We start from the raw sequence: 27,615 nt of genomic DNA on the forward strand, positions 1-27,615 counted from the left end.
ACAATGTGTGGTGGGCAAAGGAAGGTGAGGGGTAACTTTGTCCGAGAGAGTGGGGAAGTCTTCCCAGGAGAGACAACAGAGATGTTATTTAAAAATGAGTAAGCATTTACAAGGCAGGGGGGAAAAGACTAGTATCCAAGCAGAAAGAACAGCATAAGCAAAAGTACTGAGTCAAGACAGGGAGTGACGGAAAGCTCAGCATTAAGAATGCACAGTGCTTAGGAAGATCGCCTGGAGCCAAGCCAGGGTGACTGATTCTTAGTACAGTGTAATGGTCAAGAGCATGAATCTTGCTACCGAGTGACAAGCTATTTCAGTTGCCTCAGATATAAAATGGAGATGCACTGAGAAGAGGAAGGAATTCAGCTGCTGTTGGGGAGCAAGACTCCCCAAGTCTCACAGGGAAAGGAGGGCTGGTTGAGACTGGAAACTAGACCCAGGTGTCTTGGCCCTACAGGAGTGCCTCGAGAGACAGGGCTCTTATGTGCAAACCTGGCTGCTGGGTTGCCAGGTGGTGACGGTGGTGTGTGCCCCGTGCTACTGCAGCCCATCCCGCAATAAAGGAGCAAGATGGCATTGAGTACCGGAGGGACTAACTGGTTTTCCAGAGAAATCCCATGTGGAAACAATGACAGCAACAATCCAAAATACTAAGTTTTCCGGTTTTTTCTTTTTTTTTAAGTATGATGATAAAAACAAGAATCCATCTTTATTAAGAACATATTATATGCCAGCACTGTATGAAGTGCTTCATATATTATCTCATTTAACTCTCACATCAACCATACAATCATATTATCTATATTTTATAAATTAGAAAACAGAGACACAGAGAGCTAAAATAACTTGCCTGTAGTTACCCAGTTGACAATTGAAGGAGCAGGTAATGTGATTCCAGAGCCTATACTCTTAACCAGGAATGAGGATGCTTCAGAAAAATCCCCAAAAAGGAAAAAAAACTTAAAAGGAAGAATGAGATAGAGAATGAGAGTTCAGAAATACTTAATTTGGAAATTTAATGGAATATGACTTCATTTTAGACTTTAAGCAATAACAACAACAAAACCAAGAAACGTTTTTTAACTACGGGAGGAAGAGGATCACACATCTTAAAAAAAATAACTCTGGGGACAATGTGAAAGAGACTCTGAAGAGGACAGGCTGATGGCTGAGAGACAAGAAAAGAGGTGAGTGACCTGTGAGATCGAAAAGATAAAGGAGAGCAAGAAGCCAAGGACAAGTTGGGATTTTCTACGCTTGGGAGCCTGGATGAATGGTGGTGGAGAATTAAGGAGACAGAGCAAATGTGGAGGGAAAGATGATGAGTACAGAAATAAACATGTTAAGTCTGAAGGGTCTATAGGATATCCAGGTGAATAATATATCCACAAAATAAAAGGAAATAGGCATAGGAAGCTACAGCAATACCAGCATCCTGAGGGCAGTTAAAAGACATGGAGAATGGAAAAGACTGCCATGGAAAGCAGGAAGACCAAGAAAAAGACTAATTATAGAACCCTACAGGGATCAATCTTAAATGTACCCTCCTCCCCACCCCAAAAAAGAGGAGCTAGCAAAGAAGAATGAAAAGAAACAATCCTAGAAGAGGACAACAATTGTAAAAGTGGTTTATTGAAGGCAAAAGGAAGTGATTATTTCTAGAAATTGGTGGTCAACCGTATTAGACCCAGTAAAAATTTAAGCCAGAGAGGAGATTCAAAATTAGCCCAAGTATTTTTTCCTTATTTAGAATTCCCATTTTCTGATTTAGTGACTTCAAATAAAAATTTTATCTCATTTCCATCTATTTTTATTCATAGTAGTATTAACCTAAATTTGACCCAACACTGATATATGTACTAAGCTCTTTGAAATTCAATTCAGTGATATTGATTATTATTTCAATATTACTTTAGTGCCTATAACAAATTCAGATCCAAACTAATCTGAATCCATTATCTAATCCTGCGTAAGTCACTGGCAAAAAAATTTCCTTGTCAAATTCAGTTTTGAGATACAATTTACACATAGTAAAAGTCACCAATTTAAAGTTAACAATTCAAGTTTTGACAACTGTATATGGTTACGATATAAAAAACACAATCATGATATACAAGTATCAGCAGTTCGTTCCTCTTTATCACTGTGTAGACTGTTATATAGACAAACAACAATGTGTTTATCCAGGCACCAGCTGAAGGACATTGGGGTTCCATCCAGTTTGGGGCTATTATGGATAAAGGTGCAATGAACACTCAAGTACACATCTTTGTGTGAACATATGTTTTCATTTCTCTTGGGTAAATAACTAAGGGTGGGATTGCTGGGTCATATGGTAAGCACATACGTATTTAACTTAAAAGAAACTGCCAAACTTTTTCAGAGTGACTATATCACCTTGCATTTCTACCAGCAATTGGGTGTGCCAAAAATGGTGTAAAGTGGTATCTCATTGTGGTTTTAATATGCATTTCCCTAAGGACTAACAATATTATCTTTCCATGTGGTTTTTGGCTATGTGTGAACCTTCTTTGATAGCCAAATCTTTTACCATTTAAAAAAATTGAGCTGTTTGTCTCCTTACTATTGAGTTGTAAGAGTTCTTCACATATTCTGAATACAAGTACTTTATTAGAAATATTTTTGACAAATATTTCCTGTGGCTTGGTTTTTCATTTTCTTAATAGTGTTGTTTAAAAAGAGTGAAAGTTTTTAATTTGATGAAATCCAACTTATCGATTTTTTTTCTTTTGTTTTTTTTGTGTCCTATTAAAAAAAAAAAATGTTGCCTAACTCAAGGTCACAAAGATTTTTTTGTTTTCTTCTAGAAGTTTTATCTAAAAGTTTCACAACAGAAAATCTCTTCTCAAAAATTTTGGTAAGAGTTTTAAAACTCCAGCATTCCATTTCTCATCATCACTCAGTTTTAGTATCCCTTTGTTTCTTTCCAATTGAACTTCCCACATTACCAAGGATTAGTTAAGTCTATTTCCGAATTTGGAAAGATTTTTATCTTTTAACAGATTTCCCCCTCTTCAACCTAATAAATGGCATTTCTAAATTTAGCCAAGGTTTTAGTCCCTCAGTTCTTCTCAAATTGACATAAAACCTCTGGACCTCTGATGCTGGTTCTTCAGACAACGAAATTCTAAAACCCAGAGTATGTACCTTCAAGTTAAGCCAGGGACAATAAACTACTTACCCTTCTGGTTTTAAAGAGAAGCTTTCATAAGATCATTCTCACCATATTGAGTCACTCTAACCTGGAAGGAGGCTGGAAAAAGTTATCACTCACTGGTTAAAAGAAAATTTAGGCTTATAAAGATTAAGTTCACCAAGATAACAGCACATTTTTAGACTCAAAATGTACATTTCAGACTCAAAATGAAATGAATAGTATATATGAAAGCATAGTTTAGATTCAGCTGCCCTGCTGGAATAGAGTTTGCCATTCTTAGCACAGTTCAGAGAAAGTAGAAAAAAGGATTCAAAGCTAATGTGAATAAAACAGGAAGAAGTGACAGTTTATTACTGCTCATTTTGTGACTTTGTGAGATGTCTGGAGAAAGACAAAATAGAAAACTGGTTCATGTACACCCCTGTCACAGTCTTTAGTCTAAATCAAGAAAATAGTAATTTCACTTTACAGCTCCTTCCTATTCTGATGTTTTTTCTATTTACCAAACTGACTCTACTGTGCCTGATCCACAGAATGAGGACAGACCCCTGTGTTCCCATACCATGGCAGCTTTTATGCTTAGGTGACCCTGGGCCACAATGAATCTTGGCTATAACAGGAAAACTTTAAAACGAATTCTCTGAATCTGACAAGCTGTCTCCCTCAATAAGTCTACGAAGTTGTTATTTCATTACCTGTGCATGAAGTGGCAGGCAAACAGCCAGATCTACAACCCATGGCGGGTGGGGAGTGGAATTAAAGTTGTCACACATATACTCAAAAGCTAACAAATTTCTAAACCTACAACCATCTATTCCTTTCAATTCTACTCTTATTTTTAAGGAAAATAAATTATTTCTATAATCAAAAGAAAGAGCAACCTTAAATGAGCATTTTATAGTTCTTTAAGGTGGCCGGTTAGCTCAGTTGGTTAGAGCATGGTGCTAGTAACACCAAGGTTGCTGGTTCGAAACCCACATGGGCGACTGGGAGCTGAGCCCTCCTTAAAAAAAAAAAAAAAAAAATGTCCAGGAAGACAAACTCAACCAGCCACAGAAATGGCAACCTAAGATGGCTCAATTTGAAGGAGAAATTCAACACTTGTGGTATTCAAAACAAAATTTCCGTTGACCTAATAATCAGTATTACCAAACAAAGGTTAATTTCTTCAAATGTGTATTAACAACCATATGCGAAACAATACGTTAGTCCTGAGGATTCCAAAATGAGTAAGATGGCCCACGACCCTTTAGAAACATGGTTTAGTAAAGATGACAGACATGGTTTAGTAAATAATTGGTGATAGTTTCATGCAGTAAAATCTATGAGGTGAGCACGTGACATTGGTGGAGCCCAGGAAGGGCCCCCGCACTCAGGATCAGCTCTTAGCTTCTCAGGAAATGTCACACTACCCTTATGGGAGGCAAAGCCAACTCTTTCACTGAGTTAAGAGTGCTTTGGGATGCAAAACACTACCGTATGCCATACTGTTTATTCTCACGGTCAATGACTTTCTCTCTTTAGCCCTGGTCAGATTATGTCTTGGAGAAGAAGGAAACCCAGACGAGGCTGGGGATTACTGGACCACATACATGACAGAGAAAAAGTTCATTGGAAATCCCAACCTATTTACCAAAATTATACATGGTCTAAATATAATGTGGTATCCTGGATTGAATCCTGGAACAGAAAAAGCATATTAGTAGGAAAACTTGTGAAATCCAAAAAGCCTGCAGTTCAATTAATAGTAGTTAATTTGTTAGATGTGAGAAATGTACCACCGTTATGTACAACATTAGCATTAGGGGAAAGCTGGGTGAAAGGTATACAGGAGCTCTGTACTATCTTTGCTACTTTTCTCTAAAATCTAAAATTTTTCCAAAATAAAATTTGTTTTTATTTATTTAAAAAATTACATAAGGTTCCCCACTTCCCATTCTCACTCCCCCTTAGGCTTCTGATCACGCCTTCCTAGTCATTGCCCAATTCAGGTAATGCTTGGTTGAAATGTTTTTTTTTTCCCAAATCCTTTTCAATTCCTTTCTATAAACCATTTATGCAGCCTTGCTGGGTTTCCTTCTTCACCAAGACATGAAAAAACGAGATCAAAGTTGGGAGATTTTAACTATTTCCTTTTACTAATAGATTCACCACATACAGGAGGGGGTATCTTTGGAGGTGGAACTTCCCTAAGTGGACAAGAGAGGGGTTAAAACAACCTGGGCTGGATCTCTGGATAGAAGCAAGGGGATACTACACAAAATGTATGTTATTAGATAATCTCTGGCCAAAAAGCATAATGAATAGAAAATACAATGAACAGATGTTGACTATTAGCATCTCAACACCAACAGGCAAACTGCATTGACATGAACGCTTTAGCTACAAGCTCTGAAAACATGGTGCAAATTCTTCAACTATTCAAGGTAACAAAAATTTATATTAAAATCATATGGTACTATTCAATCCAGGCTAAATAACAAAACATATATCCATCATGACTATTTGATTTCTAATAAGTAAAAGAACACTCATCTCCCTCTATTAAAGCATAACTTCTAGAACAGATCTTGAGTCCTACCAGGAAAACATGTGGTGATATAACACTGTATCAAGGTCTAAGGCATACACATGCGCACGCACACAGACAGCAATAAGGTTAAACAACCTCAAAAAATTGAAAACTACTATACAAAAGGTTATTAGTGAAGGCTAAACATGTATGAAACTTTCAAAGAATAAGAAACCAAAGAAAGAGAACTGAAATTTAAACCTAAGCTATTTAATGGCTAAAGTTATTTAAAAGTTAAAATGATATACTAGAATCCATTAAGGTCACACAATTTGATCTGTTATATGTTATGTTATAGTACTAAATAAATGTTATACAACAGTATTGTGACCTGGACCACTTCCAGAAAGATGAACGAGTAAGTCCTCTAAAATATTTTAATTTGCTTACCTCTGTCAACCACCTGTCATAATTTATCTGTTCACAAATCTTTCTCCACTACAGGCCTGAGCTCCAGAAGAGTAACTAGCACACTTCCCAGGGCAGAATGGGCCCTCAGTAAATGCCCTCTGAAGGAATGAATATTCAGCAGCCGTGTACCTCCAAGGCGTCCTTACAAACCTATTCAATATTAAAATCTTAGGAGCATACCATGCTACCACATTTAGGAGGCAGTCAGGTTCACTGAAAACTAACAGCAACTAACATTTGTTGGGGGAAAGACTCATGTCACATGAGACATAAAAATAAGTGTAGAAACTGTAACTTGATAATGAATAAAATATCTGTGAATTGATTTTTTCCCTTCATGGCCACAAAAATGAATCTACCTTTAACCTTCTAACATTGAAATACAAGATGTTCAAGGAATCTTTCACCAGCCATAATTTTATAAAGAAATTTATCAACTTAAATTAGTAAGTTAAACCAATTAGTGAACGGAATGAAGGTTAAGCCCAATTATGTGTTCAAACTGTGGGGCAAATGCCTTGAGCAATTTTTTCTCTGCAGACTGCAGAAAAATAAAAAACAACCCTCTCAACTGCTGAGAAGGGCTAAACTCATTTTTTTGCCCCTCACAGGTATATAATCAAAAACAGTTACTTTCTGCTCCCACCCAACACAAAGCAACACCATCTGCCCCTCCCATCACCATCAAAACATGCTATACACAGTATCTGAGTACTTTAATCTTAGACCACAAGAATCTCAGATTGCAACAAAGTTACACTGAAACAAAAACATATTTTTCTAAGTATGTTCTGTTCCCCTATAGTGTCCCTACACTAATTTAGCTCCCTATCAAGTATTAACAATCAAGGAAATCAGAAAATTCCCAGACTAGATACCACAAACTGCTTGGATTTTTTTTTTTAACTTGTTATTGTTCATGGATTCCAAAATTAAGAGTACAAATTACCAAGAGAGTGTTTTTCTAGTTTTTCAATGCCTAATTGTAAATGCAAATTACTATTTAATTATATGCAATTTCCCTTCTACACCTATATATATAATACTAATCAGTCTCCAAATGATTAATATAAATAAACTGATCATGTTTACTTAAAAAGCTTATTGCCTAATCACCAAAAGAAATTCTAATGTGTCAAAAAAGTGGCCACCGTCAGCTTTACCCATGAATGACAGCTTGGCAGACAAGCTTTTGGAAAAGATCAGGAACTTCTAGTGACCGTAGGAGGCACACACAGTATCTGTATATGCTTCAATAATACATCTATTTCAACATAAAAAATTCAGAGCCTACAAAGTCAGATATGTGATCTTCAAAGTATCTAAGTGAATGCATGCCTAAAAAGAAAGAAGAAGAAAACTGTCTATACTCGAATCAACACGAGAAATCACCCTGCGATTGAGCTTTTCAAGAACTGAAAACTTAATAACGTTCTTCAGGTAATCAACACATTCAAGTTCCAAAACAGAGCAACTATATTAAACTATAATCAACATGGAGCCGGCCCGGTGGCTCAGGCGGTTGGAGCTCCGTACACCTAACTCCGAAGGCTGCCGGTTCGATTCCCACATGGGCCAGTGGGCTCTCAACCACAATGTTGCTAGTTCAATTCCTTGAGTTCCACAAGGGATGGTGGGCAGTGCCCCCTGCAACTAAGATTGAACACAGCACCTTGAGCTGAGCTGTCGCTGAGCTCCCGGATGGCTCAGTTGGTTGGAGCGCGTCCTCTCAACCATAAGGTTGCTGGTTCGACTCCTGCAAGGGACGGTGGGCTGCGCCCCCAGCAACTAGAAACGGCAACTGGACCTGGAGCTGAGCTGCGCCCTCCACAACTAAGACTGAAAGGACAACAACTTGACTTGGAAAAAAGGCCTGGAAGTACACACTGTTCCCCAATAAAGTCCTGTTCTCCTTCCCTAATAAAAATCTTTAAAAAAAAAAAAAATATATATATATATATAATCAACATGAAATTCCAACACCACCACATCCTCTATGTTGGAAGATATACAATGATAATAATAGAAAACACTTTAATAGCATTTACTAGTAGTGGTAGTTCTAGGGATTTCACATTTTAACTCTTTTAGTCCTAACAACACTCCTGTAAGACAGGTACTATTATGATTATCTCCATTTCACAGATGAAGAAAACAGAGGCACAGATAGATTAACTCTCCCAACGCCATACAACTAGTAAGAGGGAGAGGGCATGGATTTCAGCCCCATCACACTTCAAAGTTCATGTCAACCAATTCACTGTTTCATAGTACGGGATGTGTAACGATTGGCTTTATTTTTAACCTAAAAACCTTTCTAGATCTTTGTGCAATAAGAAAAGTACAGGCTTACCTAAAGGATACTATGCTAAGTGAAATAAGTTAGACTGAGAAAGACAAATACCATATGACCTCACTTACATGTGGCATCTAAAGAACAGAATAAACAGACAAACAAAACAGAAACAGACTCATAGATACAGAGAGCAAACTGATGGTTGCTAGATCGGAGGGGGGTTGGGGAGATGGATGAGAAAGGTGAAGGGATTAGGAAATACAAATGGTAATAAAAAAATAGTCATGGGGATGTGAAATATAGTATGAAGAATACAGTCATTGGAGAATATAGTCAATCATGTCAAAAACTATGTACGGTGTCAGATGAGTACTTGACTTATCAGAGGGATCACTTCATAAATTATATAAATGCCTAATCATTATGTTTTTTGGACATCTGAAACTGATAAAAAACATAAAAGGAAAAAATGTACAGGCTTTGCAATAAAAAAGACCCAAACAAACCTCTGAATGAAGTCTGAACCTCAGGTTCCTGTATGTAAAACGAGGGTACTTAAGTTACTGTGAAGGTCAAAGTTGGTAATACAGCCCAAGGGCCAAGTACAGTCTACAAGATAGGGATTCACAACTTTAAGTTTACCGACACCTAGAGGGCCCATGGACGGGCTTCAGAGTCCAAGAGTCTCATAAATTGTATAACAAATAGTATATGTGTACCCATTTTTTAAAGAATCATCCCTGGCTTTCCATAAATTTCAAGAGTTATGTGATTTCCAAAAAGTTAAAACCACCAGAATACATAGTAGCAGGAACTCAAAAACTGAAAGCTATCTTTTCTTTTTTGTTCAAAAACTCTCCCTTTTCCATTAAGGATGGCACACCAAGGCTTCACAATAAATGTCAATTACTGCCCATCATTTTCCTGGCTTGGTAACTAGTAACATATGCAAACTTATGCCCCAATTTTCTAGAGTCTAAAAAGGGCCCTCAAACGCTGCTTCATCCCTTTCTTTACCGAGAAGACTACACAGTATCAACTAGGGGAGAATCTTGAGAATAGTCCACCCGGCTGCAAGAAGCACCAAGCCGGCTAGGAGAGCCAAGTAGGAACCAGAGTAGGAACCGAGTTGCACGATAGAGACCTGACGCCCAGCGCTGAAGGATGAGGAGATTGTGTTTCCCCAAACTAATGGGCATCCCAGAATTCCGTCGCCCCCTCCACCCCTGCCCTCCCTCCCTCTCTCCCTCCCTCTCTGGAACTCTCGTGCCGGCAGGTCATCCCATGAGGAAGTGGTAGCGGAGACAAACTTTACCAGAGCTGGAGAGTGCAACGCAGCGATGTCCCAGATCTGCTGCCCTGAGACGCGGCAACACCCGGCAGAAGACCGGTCCTCAACCCTCCCTTCAAGAGACTCAAGTGCAGACCTCCATCGGGGATGGGAACCGGCTCCGGACTTTTCCGTTTCTCAAAGCGGCTTCCGCTTCCGGGTTATCATTTGCCGGAAGCAGTAGACGGGTGACGTAAAAGTGTCGCGCCGTTGGTGATTCCGGAAGAAACAAGAGTGTGGCGTGAACATGGTGAGAGAGGAGGGTTCGAGAAGGGACAGTGTCGGACCACATTTTGGGTGGAGGTTGAAAGAGCCGGCCTCTGGCGAAATTTCGTCCACATTCCCCCTGCTTATTTTCATTCTGATCTTAGCTCTTAAACTGCTTCTGTCGTGCTCCAGCGAATAGGGAGAGGGTACTCTGCCTGGGTTGCGGCAGAGAGGATAAGAGGAGCTGGGTATTTGAGGGAAGAAGGGAAGGGTATGGACAAAGAAAAGAAAGAACTCAAGAAGATGGGATGTATTTCCAACTCTTTTAACTCTAAAATTTCTGTTTCAAGGGGAAGCAAAAGAAAACAAGGAAGTATGCGACCATGAAGCGAATGCTTAGTCTCAGAGATCAGAGGCTGTGAGTGTCTGGAATCTACTGGGTTCATAGACTGCAGATAAAGCAGTCAGGAGGGGATAAATAGTGAAAGTTTTTGTTTTTATTTCGTGTTTGTTTTTAATATTATTGTGTCTTGGATTTATATAGCTTGAGATAGTAGTCAAATGTATCACAGCTGTTGAGCGAGAACACTGGTGAATGGGATGGGAATTAAACATCTCTTAAGTGGTCACTTTGTTCCACCGTTTTTATATGCTGTGTTTCCCCGAAAACAAGACCTAGCCGGACAGTCAGCTCTAATGTGTCTTTTGGAGCAAAAATTAATACAAAACCAGGTATTATATTGTATTATACTATATTATATAAGACCCGGTCTTATATTAATTTTTGCTCCAAAAGATGCATTACAGCTGATTGTCCAGTTAGGTCTTATTTTCGGGGAAACACGGTGCTTTATCTACCATATCACATTTAAGACTCCTAACGGTTCTGTGAGGTAGGTAGGGTTATCTTTATGTTCTTGTAATTACACTACTACATTCCCCAGGAAAAAAAATGTTTGTTAGAATTGTTGAAAAAAGGTGAGGTCAGTTTGTCATGTGTCTCCAGCACCTGACACTCAAATATTTTTGAAAGAAAGAATGGGAAGACACCTAGATGTCTCCATTTTTTAAGTCTTATAAGAATTCAGTTGGCTGTGGAAGTAGACTGTAGAATTATAGTCCCTGTTGTACGGAAGACCTAAAAACCTTCCCTGCTTCAGTGAAGAATGGACAAAGTTGTTAAATAAGGACTGATGTTCATTGTGTTTAGGAGCCTCAGCACAAAGGAATGGTCATTAGAGTCTTCAAAATTATTAAATTGTATTCTCAGTCTTTAATATGTGTTTATGTAATTTTTAGGAAATTTACCCCACTAATAATATTTCTAGTTAAGGGCTAAATTTTTTATATGTATTATTACATTTTAGCCCTTTGTAAGAGGCATGTGGGGGAATCTTTTCTCCCCTACCATTGAAGCATCTGAGTCTTCAGAAGATAAAAATGTCAGCCTTTTTACCCACTACTTGGAAGTGAATTTTGATCCTAGATATAAGAGCTTCTGACTAAGAAAGAAATTATAACATAACCAACATTTATTTACCCATTAACAATTTTTATGGATTATTGGCTAGATTTTTCAGTTTAATTATGTCTTACAAATTGATTATGTTAATTACAGGCTACTTCCCACAGTTATTTGTGCTCTAAATATGTATATTTATATTGTAAAAATGTGTATGCTTATACCGATGTAAAAAGTCACAAAGTAGGATTTCTTCTGAAGACAAAAAAAAAAATATTTGGTTTTGAATGAGATTATAATTGCTGTTGTTTTTTCCTTCTCCCCTGCATTTAATTTACTTTTTTTTCCTAGTAAAGAAAAGGATAGGTTAAAACCTAAAAAGAAACCAAAGAAAGATCCCAGTGCACTCAAGGAAAGAGAAGTGTGAGTAATCAAAATTTTCAAGTTTTCCTTTAAGACATTCTAAAATCATAGGCCTCTTAGAAATCCAGGCTTTCCCTGAGCTGAGTTGCTCCACCGTTTTTAAATCCAGCACAACTATGCAAATGAAAGTGATATTGAATCTAAGATCAATAATTTTTTTTTTTTTTTTTGCCAAGAATCTTTCAAAAGAAATAATTACTGTTGTTTAACTCACTGGCATTTTATGAAACGGACTATATCGCCACAAATATAGTAAGGACATAGTTTCAGAATCGAAGTCATTCCTTTTAAATAAATACATTTAGCTTTATGAAACCTTATCACATTTTCCTCATTTTGCCTTGGAGTGGTGATGGATATATCATCACAGAATTTATTAGGATTTATTTCCAAGAACAAGGAAAAAGGAACTTAATCTATACCAACCTGTTTCAAACAGAGACTTCTTATTTTTGTTGATACCAGAGTATCAATGTTGACATTATTTTCTGTTTTGTTTCTTTTTCTTTCAGCCCCCAACACCCTTCCTGCTTATTCTTCCAGTATAACACACAGCTGGGCCCACCTTACCACATCCTGGTTGATACCAATTTTATCAACTTTTCCATTAAAGCCAAACTAGACTTAGTTCAGTCAATGATGGACTGTCTGTATGCCAAGTGTGAGTATCATACTTTTACATTTCTTTGACATTTGTATAGAATAATCATTTATTCAAACGTATGAAAAGAGATGAATGGAGTCCTAGTTAACTGAATTGCTGGCCATTTAATTTGTTCACCATACCAATGACCATTTTCTTTTCTTTAATGTATTGGGGTGACATTGATTAATAAAATTATGTAGGTTTCAACTATACAATTCTATCATTTATAGAGGGTGCCAAAAAATGTATACATATTTTAAGAAAGGAAAAACCAAAATACTCAGTATATACTGATAACAAAAGATGAATACAAGACATGTATACATTTTTTTGGCTCCCCCTGTACTGCATTGCATGGTCACTACCGAAAGTCAAATCTCTTTCTGTCACCACATATTTGACCCCCTTTACTCTCGTCTACCTTCCTCCCCTCCCCTTCCCCTCTGGTAACCACTAAACTGTTGTCTGTGTCTATGAGTTTTTGCTTGTTTGTTTGTCTTGTTCATTTGCTCCTTTCAGTTTTATGTCCCACATGAGTGAAATCCTATGGTTCTTGACTTTTTCTGTTTGACTCATTTCACTTAGTATGATCATCTCAGGCTCCTTCCATGTTGTTGCAAATGGCAGTATTTCATCTTTTCTTATGGCTAAGTAATATTACGTTGTATATATATGTACCGTATCTTCTTTATTCAGACATCTGTCGAAGGACACTTGAGTTGTTTTTTAATTTTTTGAGGATCCTCCATACTGTTTTCCATAGTGGCTGTACCAATTTATAATTCCACCAGCAGTATATGAGGCTTCCTTTTTCTCCTCAACCTCTCTAACTGTTGTTATTACTTTTATTGTTGATATAGCCATTCTAACAGGTGTGAGATGGTATCTCATTACAGTTTTGATTTGCATTTCCCTTACAGCTAGTGAGATAGAACATCTTTTCATATATCTGTTGGCTCTTTGTATGTATTGGGAGAAGTGGTCCTCTGGCCATTTTTTAAATTGGATTATTTGGTTTTTTGTTGTTGAGTTGTATGAGTTCTTTATATATTTTTGACATTAGCCCCTTATTAGAGGTGTTGTTTGCAACTTCCTTTCAGTTGGTTGCCTCTTTGTTTTGTTGGTTGTTTCTTTTGCTGTGCAAAAGCTTTTTAGTTTGATATAGACCCATTCATTTATTTTTGCTTTTACTTCCCTTGCCTTTGAAATCAAATTCATAAAGTTCTCTCTAAGACCAAAGTCCATAAGTTTACTACCTATATTTCCTCTATGCAATTTATTGTTTTAGGTCTTAGATTTAGATCTTTGGTCCATTTTGAGTTAATTTTGGTGTATGGTGATAACAATCTGGTTTTATTCTTTTGCATGTGGCGTTCCAATTTTCCCAGCACCATTTATTGAAGATTGTGTGTTTTTGGCTCCTTTGTTGAAAATTACTTGCCCTTATAGATGTGATTTTATTTCTGGGTTCTCAATTCTGTTCCATTGGTCCATGTGCCTGTTTTTCTGCCAATACCATGCTGTTTTGTTTATTGTCTCTGTAGTATAATTTGAAGTCGAGGAGTGTGATACCACCGCCCTTGTTCTTTTTTCACAGGATCACTTTGGCTGTTCAGAGTCTTGTGATTCCATACAAATCTGATTTTTGTTGTTGTTCTATTTCTTTAAAAAAAAATGCCACTGGGATTTTGATGGGGATTGCATTAAATCTGTATATTGCTTTAGGTAATAGGGCCATTTTAACTATGTTGATTCTTCCAGTCCATGATCATGGACTGTCTTTCCATTTCTTTGTGTCTTCTTCAATTTCTTTTAAGAATGTCTTATACTTTTCAGTGTGTAGGTCCTTTACATCCTTTGTTAAGTTTATTCCTAGGTGTTTTATTCTGTTTGTTGCAATTACAAAAGGAATTTTTTTTCATTTCTTTTTCTGAAAATTTCATTGTTAGTATATAGGAATGCAATGAATTTTTGTACATTGATTTTGTATCCTGCACATTTATATTTGTTTCTTGTTTCTAATCGTTTTTTGGTGGATTCTCTAGGGTTTTCTATATAAAGAATCATGTGGTCTGCAAAAAGTGACATTTTGACTTCTTCATTCCTAATTTAGATGCCTTTTATTTCTTTCTTGTGCCTCATTGCTCTTCTGGGACTTGCAATACTATGTTGAATAATTGTGGTGAGGGGAGCATCCTTGTCTTGTTTCTGACCTTAGAGGAAAAGCTTTCAGTTTTTCACCATTAAGTATGATGTTAGCTGAGGGTTTGTTGTATATGGCCTTTATTATGTTCAGGTACTTTCTTTCTATGCATACCTTTTTATTAAGTGTTTTAATCATAAATGGATGTCGTATCTTGTGAAATGTTTTTTCTACATATATTGGTATGATCATCTGATTTTTATCCTTTATTTTGTTTATGTGATGTATCATATTGATTGATTTGCATATGTTGAACCATCCTTGTGACCCTGGAATGAACCCCACTCAATCGTGATGTTTCATCATTTTAATGTATTGTTGTAGTCAATTTGCTAGTATTTTGTTTAGGATTTTTACATCTGTGTTCATCAGATATATTGGTCTGTAGTTTTCTTTTTTGTGTTATCCTTATCAAATTTTAGTATCAGGGTAATGTTGGACTTATAAAAGAAGTTAGGAAGTATTGCCTCTTCTTCAGTTTTTTGGAAGAGTTTGAGACGAATAGGTATTAAATCATCTTTGAATGTTTGGTAGAATTCATTAGTGGAACCATCTGGTCCTGGACTTTTGGTTTTTGGGAGGTTTTTGATGACTGTCTCAATTTCTTTGCTGTTAATTGGCCCGTTTAGATCAGGGGTGTTCAAACTTTTTTCAACGTTTTTCACCAAGGGCCATATGTGGTAAAATACACAAACAGCCGGGCCACTCACTTGAAGTCAAGTACATATTGTCTCACCTGGTTTATTTAAGTAAACTAAATATATTTTTGAAATTTGCTACAAGCCAATAAAAAATGGATTGCGGGTCACAGTTGGACTGTGGGCCGCAGTTTGGACACCCCTGGTTTAGATTTTATAGTACTTTGTGATTCAGTGTAGGAAGGTTCTGTATTTCTAAGAACTTGTCCATTTCTTCTAGATTATTGAATTTGGTGGCATATAGTCTTTCAGAGTATTCTTGTATGAACCTTTGTGTTTCTGTGGTATCTGTTGTAACTTCTCTTTCATTTCTGATTTTGTTTATTTGTGTCTTTTGCCTTTTTTCCTTAGTAAGTCTAGCTAGGGGTTTGTCAATTTTATTTATCTTTTCAAAGAACCAGATCTTTGTTGTGTTGTTTTTTTCTATTGTGTTTTTGTTATCTATTCCATTTAATTCTGCTCTAATTTTTATTATTTCCCTCTTTCTGCTGACTTGGGGTTTTATTTGTTCTTTTTCTAGTTCTTTAAGATGTAACATTATGTTGTTTATTTGGGCTTTTTCTTGTTTTTTGAGATAGGCCTGTAACGATATAAACTTCCCTCTTATTACTGCTTTTGCAGCATCCCAAAAGTTTTGATATGTTGTATTTCTCATTTGTTTCTATATACATTTTGATCTCTCCTTTTATTTCTTTTTTGACATAGTCGTTCTTTAGTAACATGTTAATCTCCACATATTTGTGGTTTTTTCCTGCTTTCTTTTTGCACTTGATCTCCAATTTCAAAGCATTATGGTCAGAGAATATGCTTGGTATGATTTCAATTTTAAATTTGTTGAGGCCAGTTTTGTGTCCCAACATAGGCTTTCTCCTTGAGAATGTTCTGTGTGCACTAGAGAAGATTGTATAATCTGGTGTTCTGGGATGAAAGGCTCTATACATGTCGATTGTGTCCATTGGTCTGTGTCATTTATGGCCGCTATTTCCTTATTGATTTCTGTTTGGATGATCTATCCATAGCTGTCAATGTGATATTTAGGTCCCCTACTATAATTGTATTTTTGTTAGTTTCTCCTTTTAGTTCTGTTAGTAGTTGCTTTATATATTTTGGTGCTCTCTGATTGGGAGCATATATATTGACAGGTGTTACGTCTTCTTGATGTATTGTCCCCTTTATCATTATGAAATGTCTATCTTTGTTTCTCGTTAACTTTTTTATCTTCAAGTCTATTTAGTCAAATATAAGTATGGTCACACCATACTTTTCTCAAAGTATCATTTTCCACCCTGTCACTTTGAGTCTATATTTGTTCGTGCAGCTGAGATGTGTCTTTTGAAGGCAACATATGATTGGGTTTTGTTTTGTTTTTTATCCAACCTGCTACTCTGTGCCTTTTTATTGGTGAGTTCAGTCTATTTACATGTAGAGTGATGCTTGATATATGAGGATTTCCTATAGCCATTGTATCTTTTGTTTTCTGGTAGCTCAGCATCTCCATTGTTTCTTTGCCCTTGTGTTAGCAATGACCATTTTCAGTTAGGTGAAATATAACAAAAACTTGACTGGGAATAATTACACTTTCACAATTCAGAAAACAATTGCTTTGATTGTCATTATAGGTATCGATTTTGAATGTAGGAGGGATGTGTGATGGGTAAGAAAGCTAAATTCTTTAAAAGCTTCAAATTAATAAATATAAAAACTGACTGTGTGAGTTTATTATGTCAAGATATGAAGGTAACCACCAAATGAGTAAAACAGCTAATGAAGTAAAATAATTCATTTCTAAGGATCAAAACTGGTGGGGTGGGAAGGATCAGGGGACAGTTATATTTTCATATAGGCCTCTTTGCATTTCTTTTTAAAACTATGTTTATGTAATACTTTAATTTTCTTTTAAAAAAATCTCTTAGAAATAATAAAGATTAGTCTGAAGTTGGGACACTACCATGCCGGTAAGAGTGGACGAGGGTGGCCCTGTATGAGGGAAGGCATGAAACTTGGTAGGCTTCTTGTGTTCCCATGGTGTTTCTTATGGTTGTCTAGCTGCTTCTCCAGGAATGCTATGACCTATTTATAAATGAAATGGATGGAGAATTCAAACATGGCCCCTTGCAGGTGAATTGTTTACTTGACTCTAGCTCCATCATTATTATCTAGATGATTTTTTAGGATAGCTTTAGTTCTGTAGTTAAGTTTTCTCTAAATATAGCTAAATACTTCCACTGTGTCTTTTCCACAAACAAGCTTATTAAGGAACATACCATTTTCTATAGTCTTCTGTGTAACATAATACTTCAAAGCAAAGGCTAATGAAACATTTAAATGCAAATTCATTTACCTAGGAGATTAAGTTAACTATTTTAATCTTTACTTATTTAATTTTTCTTCACTTTCCTTTATACCTAAAGGAAGGTCTTTATCTTCCTCTTGCCTTGAAGATGCCCCCTTGACCTTTTCTTAGCTCCTGGTCTATTCCATTTCCATCTGATATTCCAACAGGGAAGGACAGTTTGCTTCCCTTCAGTTTTCTTTTCTGTCCATGAGTCTTCTTTCCTGTTACTTTCTGTTTCTTTATAGTGATCTTCCTGGGCCTACTTCCCTGATCAATATGTAAGCCCTTGCTTGCTTCACTGCTACATGGCTCTGCAATTGATTCTCTTAAGGCGTATATTGCCCTCTGATTCCATAATGATCTGATCTTACTGACTTCATACCCCCATTTTACAAGTTCTCTTTTTTTCCCCCTGGGCATTGTATTTTAGTTTAAAATTTCTTAACTTTGCTTTCAAAAGTATTAATATAATTGAAAAAATATATAGCATTAAAAAAAAAAAGAAAAGAAAAAAGTTCCCTGTAATGCCTTTTCTCAGAAGGGCAGTTTTTAAAAATTCATATACAATTTCTGTAGAGTGGAGGTTATTTTTGTTTCTTTTATTAATGAAAATGGATCAAGTGGTCAGCCCCATGGCTCAGGTGGTTGGAGCGCGATGCTCCTAACGCCAGGGTCGCTGGTTCGATTCCCACATGGGCCAGTGAGCTGCGCCCTCTACAGCTAAGATTGTGAACAACGGCTCTCCCTGGAGCTGGGCAGTGGGAGGTCAGCATGGGCTGCCACAGGCTGCTGTGTGCTGTGGGGGGCTACCGTGTACTGCCAGGAGCGGCCGGTGGTCAACATGAGTGGCCAGCAGCTAGCGTGTGCTGCCATGAGCAGCCAGAAGCCAGTGTGGGTGGCCGGCGTCCAGCAGGAGCGGCCGAGTGCTGCTGTGGACTGCCGTGGGCTACGGTGTGCTGCCATGAGTGGCCAGTTGCCTGTGTGAGTGGCTGGTGGCCAGCATGAATGGCTGGCAGCCATCGTCAGTGGCCGGCAGCTGGTGAGGGCTGTCATGAGCTGCTGTGAGCTGCCAGGTGATGACCGGTGACCTACTGCCTTAGCCAGTGGGGGGTGGGGGTGAGCACAAGGCTCATAACACCAGCATGGGCCAGGGAGCTGTGTCCTACACAAGTAGACTGAGAAACAACGGCTTGAACTGGAGTGGGGAGGGGGGGAGGCGGGAAAAGGGGGGGAGGTAGAAAATGGGTCATACGTTATTTAACTGTTTGTGTTTTGTTTTGTTTTCAAATTTATTATTTTTTTTCAATTGGGGAATGTTGGGGAACAGTGTGTTTTTCCAGGCCCATCAGCTCCAAGTCAAGTCGTCCTTCAATCTATTTGTGGAGGGCGCAGCTCAGCTCCAAGTCCAGTTGCCATTTTCAATCTTAGTTGCAGGGGGCACAGCCCACCATCCCATGTGGGAATTGAACCGGCAACCTTGTTGTTGAGAGCTCCCGCTCTAACCAACTGAGCCATCTGGCCACTCCTGTTTGTGCTTTTTTTAAAACAGCTTTGAGATATAATTCACATACCATACAATATACCCGTTTAAAGTATATGATTCAGTGGCTGTTAGTTTATTAACAGTCGATTTTAAAACAGTTTCACTATTAAAAAAAACTGAACCCTTAGCCATCATCCCCCACCCCTTCCCATTCCCACCATCCCTAGACAACCACAAATTTGCTTTCTGTCTATCAATTTTCCTATTCTGGACATTTCATTAAAATAGGATCATATAGTATTTGGTCCTGTTTAATTTAGCATAACGTTTTAAAGGGTTAAAGCATGTATGTACATAAATTGCTTTTTATTACCCAATAATACTCTATTACATGGATAGATTGCATCTTATTTATCCATTTCTCCTTGCTTTTTATATTGAACAAACATCTCTTGAATGTTTTTCTGTTAGTATATAAAGATGTACCTTAATCTTTTTAAAATTATGTAGTATTCTATTGTTTAAATAATTTTTAAAGGCCAATATTCTACTAGACATTTGGATTATTTCCAGTTTTTACCCTGTTATAAACAAGGCTGTAGTGAATATTTTTGTGACTATGTCCCTGTGTTAGCATGGAGTATTTCTTTAAGATACATTTTCTAAAGCTATATTTCCATATTAAGAAGTTAATTATTTTGTTTTAATAGGTATTGCAAAATTACCTTCAAATAGTTATAAGAGTTTATACAGCTACTAACGCAGTGTGAGAATACCTGTTTCCGCAATAATAACCTGACAGTCTCTGTTGAAATCTTGCCTTGACCATTTGTTATCTAGTTACTTTATGCCTCAGGTTCCTCATCTACAAAATGGGTCTGATAATAATAACATTACGTGATAGGAATTGTTTTGAAGATTAAATGAGATAATCTTTGTAAAGTGCTTAGCACAGTGTCTGGTACATAATTCTAAGCTATTATAAGCTCTTTGAGAAATGTGTAGTGATATTTTCCCCAGTTTTATTTGTATTTTACTTTAATGCCTTTTTGTTAGATAGTTGTCAAACAAAAGTTTTATATTTTTACGTGATCAAATTTACATTTTCTGGTTAAGTTTATGGTTTCTTTTGGTTCACATTTAAATTTTTTTTCCATTTAGAATTTATTTTAATATACAAAGAATGACGGGGATCAAGCTGAATTTTTTTCCCCAGATATGTTTATGACAGATACATTATGGAATCTGTAGTGTGGTGTTGGGACAGTTCCCTAGTTTCTTTATACATAGTCTCCTCTAGTTCTTATTGTTCTTTTCAGTGCTTATTCTGCTTCATTCCAGAAGTCTCGTGGGTCTTTCAAAGATTGTCAACAGGGGGCGGCCGGTTACCTCAGTTGGTTAGAGCACAGTGCTCTTAACAACAAGGTTGCTGGTTTGATCCCCACTGGGGCCACTGTAAGCTGTGCCCTCCACAACTAGATTGAAATAACTACTTGACTTGGAGCTGATGGGTCCTGGAAAAACACACTTAAAAAAAAAAAAAAAAAAAAAAAGATTGTCAACAGAATGTAGTTCAGAGAGTTAAATCAGTTTCTTCACATATTCTTTTATTAACTTTTTTTTTTTTTTTTTTTTTTTTTGGCCCTGGCAGGTATCCCTTGTATAACTGACTGTGTAATGGCTGAAATTGAGAAACTGGGGCAAAAGTATCGAGTGGCTCTAAGGTAGGAAGGAGCTGATCTGTCTAAAATTGTTCTAGATTAGTAGACAAGATTCTTTTGACCTTCCTTCATTGGTTTGCTGTCCAAAGATGTATTGGCTGGTTAGATTAAATAAAAATACAAAACTAGTTAACTGTTTATGATTAAGAAAGCAGACATTGAAAGGTTAGAGGTTTTTAACCTGAAGCTCTTTTTTTTTAAATTAAATTTGTTGGGCTACCATTAGTTAATAACATTTTTTAAGTTTCAGATATATGACTTTATAATGCATCATCTATATATTCTATTGTGTGTTCAGCACCCAAAGTCTAGTCTCCTTCTGTCACCATATATTTGACCCCCTTTGCCCCTTTTATTCTCCCCCCACCCCACACCACCTCTGGTAACCACTATACTGTTGTCTGTGCCTATGAGTTTGTTTTGTTTGTTGCTTTTTGTTTTATATCCCACAAATGAGTGAAATCTTATGGTTCTTGTCTTTTTCTGCTCGACTTATTTCACTTAGCATGATACTCTCAAGACACATCCATGTTGTTGGAAATGGCAATATTTCATCTTTTTTATGGCTAAAAGTAGTATTCCTTTGTATATATGCATCACATCTTCTTTATTCAGTCATTGGTCGAAGGACACTTAGGTGGTTTCCATGTGGCTATCGTGAATATTGTAAGCTGAAACTTTTTGCATGAAGGTAATTAGTTGTATTGGGCCTCCTTTTAAGTTCCTCTAAGATTTTCAGTTAGAAAGTGTCTTTCTCTTAGTTTATCTAGGCATCTACTTCAGAATCTCACAGTTAAAGAATTCACATTCTGAGTTCTCAGTTTACTCTAGAATGTACCCTGGAGTTTAGAGTAGCAGTTTCCAAGGTATGGTCTGCACCCCTAGGAGTCCCAGAGAACTTTGCAGGGAGTTTGCAAAACTATTTTCATAATAATAACAAAACATTGCCTTTGTCATTGCTGACATTTGTGCTGATAGCAGCATAGTGAGGTCTTTTTGCTTGATAGCTGTCAAACAGAAGTTTTATATTTTTATATGATCAAATTTACATTTTCTGCTTAATTTCATGGCTTCTTTTGGTTCACATTTAAGTGGTGCCTTCGTACAAAGCCAGGCAGTGGGCCCAAGTAATGCTAATAGTCTTTGTATTCTTCACTGCTGCCCAGTCACTTAACTGATTAAACGGTAAAATTTGTTAACTTTGTTTCATCTCAATCCTGGAGTGCAAATCATTGCTCCTCGTGATCGTACGAAGTGCACATAAAACACGTCTGTGCACCGAAGGATGGAGTTTACCTCCCTGGGAAGCATTTGTGTGCTGGTTTCAGTTGTGAATTGAACCAGTTTCTTTTTCATGGAATATCATTTTTATGCAGAGAACAACTGACAGATACTGATTTTTTTCAGAATTTGATATTTAGCAGATACTGTCTCAAAAAATTCAGTGAACATGTCACTTCGTGGAAAACAACTTACTGCCGTAGTTAAAGTTTAAGTTTTCAAGTGAAAATCAGAGTTTTAAAAAGTCATGAGCTTATCTCATTCCCAATACTCAAGACCTTAGAGACTAATGAAGATATTAATGAATACGATGTTTTTGATATTGTACGATGTTTTTGATATTGTATAATGAAATGTGTCCGTATTTGGAAGAGCTGTGTAACTCAGTGAATCAGTATTTTCCCTGGAGCCTCTTCCCAGTCTACCCTCGACCTGCCTTTCCAACCCTATTTCACTCCCCTCTGTACATACACTCCTCTCACTCTTCCCTGAACACAGCCAAACCTTTGTACAGATGGTTGGTGCCCTGTTTGGAATGTGCCTGCCTTCACTTTGCTTGGAACATTCTTTCATCTTCATTTTATTTTTATCTCAATGTAATTTTTTCTAACTCTATCAAACCCACGTTGACCTGACTCTGAACTACTGCAATGTGGAGTATTTTTGTGGTACTTGGTACCTGTGTGCTGCCTTGTGTTTTTATTCATTTTGTGACTCATCATCGTTGTGTAATAGAAAGAGCATTGCTCTGGGGATCACAGACTTGGGTGTTTCTTTTTCAAATTTGTGTGAAAATGATACATGTTTGATTTGTTAATAGCAAACAATATAAACACATACATACAATAAAAAGTAAAATTCCCTCTCCATATTCACACTTTGTCCATTCTCCTACCCTAAGAGCGACAACTGAGAAGGATTCATATGTAGTTCGTATGTGTTTTTCCAGACAAATGCAAATCTAGAGAAAGAATCAGGGAAAGACATTTGTACTTTTTTTTTCTTTTTTTAAAAAATTTATTGGGGTGACAATTGTTAGTGAAATTACATAGATTTCAGGTATACAATTCTGTATTACATCATCTATAAATCCCATTGTGTGTTCACCACCCAGAGTTAGTTCTCCTTCCATCATCACATATTTGATTCCCCCTTACCCACATCTCCCACCCTCCTCCCCCCTGTACTTTCTTAATTGAATCATATACATATATGTGTACACAAATACACACACACACACACACACACAGTTCAGTGACCTGCTTTGTTTATTCAACAGTTTATTATAGATCCTTCCATGTTGATACACACAGCTGTCTACCTCTTTTTTTAGTAGGATAGGGACACCAAAATGTATTTAACTTTTCCTTGTTCCTGGATATTCAGATTATCTCCAGTTTTTCACTACTATAAACTGCTGTAGGGACCATCCTTGTGCCTATATTCTTGTACATTTGTCTAAAACAACTTCCTCAAAGTGAAATCATTGAGTTAAAATTGATTTGGTTTTGCATCTTGGCTTTTCCCAGCTGGGTAACTTTAAACAAATCAATTCATCCCTCTGAATCTGCTTCCACATCTGTAAAATGGAAATATAATAATTCAGAGTTTTGTGAAGATTCCATGACATAAGGCACACCAGCTGTCAGTCAGGAAGCTTTAATTCCCTTTTCTGTAAGTTGTCTTTACAATTAGAAGGTAAACTTCATGAGGAGAGGGCTGCCTTAAAATCTACGCATAGATCATGTTACCCTTATTTCACTGATTGAGACTCAGAAAGTTCTCCATTTGCTGGAATGTTTTCATGAATCCATTTTGTAACCCTATAGGATCGCCAAGGATCCAAGATTTGAACGATTGCCATGCACTCACAAAGGAACCTATGCAGATGACTGCTTAGTACAGAGAGTAACTCAGGTACCATTAGTTTTTAAAGGTTTATTTTGTGCTTTTAAAAAAGAAAAGGTGAACTATTGTCTCCTGAATGTTCATGGTCAGTAAGTATCAAGGAATATAAATGGTAAAAAAAAAAAAAAAATTATATAGAATCCCTTCATAGGAAGCATAGGTGTCCTCATTTACTTGAGAACGTGGATTGGAAATGTATACTGTAACCATAATGGAAAGATCATGGACTTGGAAGGAGACATGGGTTTCAAATCTTAGCACCTGCGTTTGTTAGGTGTGTGATTTGAGGCACTTACTGATTCTTTATTCCATAAATCTTCTCTATAAAGTGGTTTAAGTGAGTGAGTATAGATATAATAATACAGTTGAACAACGTGGGAGTTAGGGGCACTGAAACCTTGTGCAGTCAAAAATCTGTATCAGATAACTTTTGACTCCCTAAAACTTCAGGTGTCCTTCCATATCCATGGGGGATTGGTTACCCTGTGGGTCCCAAAATATGCAGATGTTCAAGTCCCCCATGTAAAATGGCATGGATCAATACATGCAGTCTGCCCTCCGCATCTGCAGGCTCCCAACCGCAGATCAAAAACAGTACAGGTATTTACTAAAAAAAACCTACGTATCAGTGGATCCACTGATTATATCACTGTTCAAACCTGTGTTGTTCCGGGTCAACTGTATATCAGATTTCACCTCCCTATGAATCTAAAATAAGGATCCATTTCCATTTACTCTCCATGCAGGAATTTGGTTCCTCTCTACCATGCCTAACCCAGAAGTATTTTTCAGTTACATCTGAGTCTCCCAGAGTGCTATATCACAAGTACCCTGGAATAAGTGGGTTTTTGATTGTTACGTTCTGGCTTCCTTGTCAAGCACCACCACAATTTCACCTACTGATTGCCCTTATAAGAGCCTCTCTCTGCTGAGGATAGCCATCTTCATCTAGTGACCATACTGCCAGTCTTTTAGCAATTCTATCCCATGGGTATTGCCAGTATTTCCCATAATTTCCCACAGCACAGCTGACACCAGGCTGCAACTCTTTATAAAACTCAATGGGAGATTTGGGCATGACAGAAGTAAAGTACAACACAAATTAGCTCTCAGCTGGCAGCTAATTGTTGCTTTCAGAGCTACTAGACTCAAACTTGTCCTGCAGATCCTATTCTGGCTTCATGGCAAAGGAGGTAGCATACCTCCACCACTAGGAGACTTCAGAGCTGGCCCTGCTGTCCCAGGAAAGGCAAAAGCTGTGCCCTCTGATCCAAGGTACTTTGCCTTTGCGTAGAGTCCCCCAGGGCATTTCCCCCAAACCAAAGAATTGTCTGCCCCAAATTTGAAAGTCCCTACCACTTAGCAGACAAAAAAACAGTTTGTAGCTTTTAATTTTTCTTTCTTCTTCCCTTCAAGATTCTTGGAGCTACATTCAACCCAGGCATCTTATTATCTATTTTACAAATATGAGCTCCTACATCATAGTAGCTACTCAACAAATTGTTATAGCCTTTCCTTTGCTATTTACTGTGAAAAGGAATGATTCTTCAGACTGGCCAGTGATTGTACCATTATAGTATCATTAAGTAGACTTAATAAGTTCTATTATTAAGTGACTACTCAATCGGTGTCTCTTACAGCACAAGTGTTACATTGTGGCTACGGTTGATCGGGACCTTAAACGAAGAATCAGGAAAATCCCTGGAGTTCCCATCATGTACATTTCTAACCATAGGTGAGAACTTCTTGCGGAAGTGATTAAAGTATATAGCTGATAGCAATTAAAAATGAGGTCAGGTTATAGAAGAATTTGAAAGAGTATCAAATGTTTACATAGTTATATTTGAAGAAATGAGACAAAGTAACAAGAACAAGAGCAAGACATAAAGCTGGGATTTGGGAATGAGGCAGACATTCACATTGTTACAGTAAGATTACCAGAAGAAATAGAGGAATGTGTTGCTTTCAATACAAAGCAGTAACTTAAGCTAATCTTTTTTGGCCAGAATTTTTTTTTTTTTAGTAAGTCTAGTGCATGTGATTAGCACCTCTCTGGGAAACTGAAAACTTATTAAAAAACAAACAAACTGCTTTTTATCCTTCTTGGATGTTATGTCAGTCAGTCTTCAGACTTTATTATTTTCAGCCTGAGGAGAACACAATATAGAGGAAATTATATGGGCTAAAAAGTTGGGCTTCCCTGGACTCAGTGTCTGGCTCCCCCCTTGTTAACTTCTGACTTTGGAGAATAAAGATATTACAGTCAGCATTTTGCTATAAATCGTTCATTATAATGTTCCCATTGACAAAAAGGATTCTCAGTGACCAGTGAGAGTATCGCAGTCAGTAAAGGATGGCTTTTTAGGTGGGTTCTGGACCCACCTTTCTTACCAGTGTTAATTTTTTATCCTGATCAGGTACAACATTGAGCGGATGCCAGATGATTATGGAGCCCCTCGATTCTAATTCTTAAAAGACAAAATTCCTCTGCTTTCCTTCAACCAATTTTCTCTGTTGCCAGTTTATGAAACACGCTACAGCATGAATTATTATTCCACTCACCCATTTGCTCTATTATGAGTTGAATATAGTTAAAGACACTCACTTTTTTATGTTGTTTTGAAAATGATATTTTTGTATCATTTTAAAATTTGTTGCATCTTTTTATAAATCCAATGACTGCTCACAAATTTGATGGTTGTTATTTTATATTGATTTACTCAACAAATATTTATTAAAGTTTCAGTAGGCACTTAATAAGATATGGTCCTACCCTCAAGACACTTATATTATGGTGGGAAAGAGAAACATGCAGGTGAATAAATACAGTAAAATGATGCTAGGATAAAAGTAGGAGGGAGCAGACACATACAGGAGGAAAGAATGATTTCTTTCTATGTGGTTGGGATGGGGAGGGAGGAAAGGCTAGAGGTATTCATGTTTGAGTTAATCTTTTCTTTTAATTTTATTAAATTTATTGGGGTGATAATGGTTAATAAAATCACATAGGTTTCAGATGTACAGTTCTATGATACATCATCTTTGAGTTAATCTTTAAAAATAAATAGGTGCTTGCCCAATAAAGAAAATGAGGCACAGTAAGCATATGAACAAAAGCATGGACACAGATAGTACATGGAATGAATATGCTTGGCCTGTTCAGACAACTGCCAGAAGATTTTTATAACTGGAACATAGGGGAAAGAGGTTTATACCCACATCTGAGACCCCAGAGGTAAGAGGTGGGAGGAAGGGGGCCTTATATGACATACTAGAAGGTTTGGACTTGATCTTGAGATCAGTAGGAAGTTGTTAAAATTTTAATTAGGGTACATAACATGATCAGATTAGATAGTTTAAATGATCACAGGGTAGTATAGGAATAGACAAATAGATCATTGAAACAACAGAAAGTCCATAAACAGGTCTATATGGAAGTTTGGTATATTTTAAAGGTTTAA

At 37.1% G+C, this 27,615-nt stretch overlaps 2 protein-coding genes across 5 annotated transcripts in view; one reads left to right on the top strand and one right to left on the bottom strand.

Annotated features, from left to right (window-relative positions):
* The window catches only part of AREL1 (apoptosis resistant E3 ubiquitin protein ligase 1), a 35,435-nt gene extending 25,508 nt beyond the window's left edge, over window positions 1-9,927 (bottom strand). Inside the window, exon 1 of one of the 3 annotated variants that reach the window (XM_019733516.3) lies at window positions 9,773-9,927. The gene's annotated coding sequence lies outside the window, so the exon portion shown is untranslated. The remainder of the gene's footprint in view (window positions 1-9,772) is intronic. The other 2 variants (XM_019733513.3, XM_019733515.3) reach the window with 2 other exon arrangements.
* Window positions 9,928-9,954: 27 nt separating this feature from the next.
* On the top strand, window positions 9,955-26,844 carry FCF1 (FCF1 rRNA-processing protein). Of its 2 annotated transcripts, XM_019733517.3 has the most exons (8): window positions 9,955-10,037; window positions 10,345-10,412; window positions 11,808-11,879; window positions 12,392-12,540; window positions 20,896-20,968; window positions 24,076-24,163; window positions 25,795-25,889; window positions 26,572-26,844. In XM_019733517.3, the coding sequence occupies exons 1-8, from the start codon at window positions 10,035-10,037 to the stop codon at window positions 26,618-26,620; spliced, it is 597 nt and encodes a 198-aa protein (XP_019589076.1). In that variant the 5' UTR covers window positions 9,955-10,034; the 3' UTR covers window positions 26,621-26,844. The 2 variants fall into 2 exon arrangements, with proteins under 2 accessions (XP_019589076.1, XP_074183309.1); XM_074327208.2 differs by lacking the exon at window positions 9,955-10,037.
* Window positions 26,845-27,615: the final 771 nt, after the last annotated feature.

Source organism: Rhinolophus sinicus, chromosome 3 (genome assembly GCF_057876585.1).
Source record: "Rhinolophus sinicus isolate RSI-liver-muscle chromosome 3, RSI-T2T, whole genome shotgun sequence".
In the NCBI taxonomy this organism is placed as follows: Eukaryota; Metazoa; Chordata; class Mammalia; order Chiroptera; family Rhinolophidae; genus Rhinolophus; species Rhinolophus sinicus.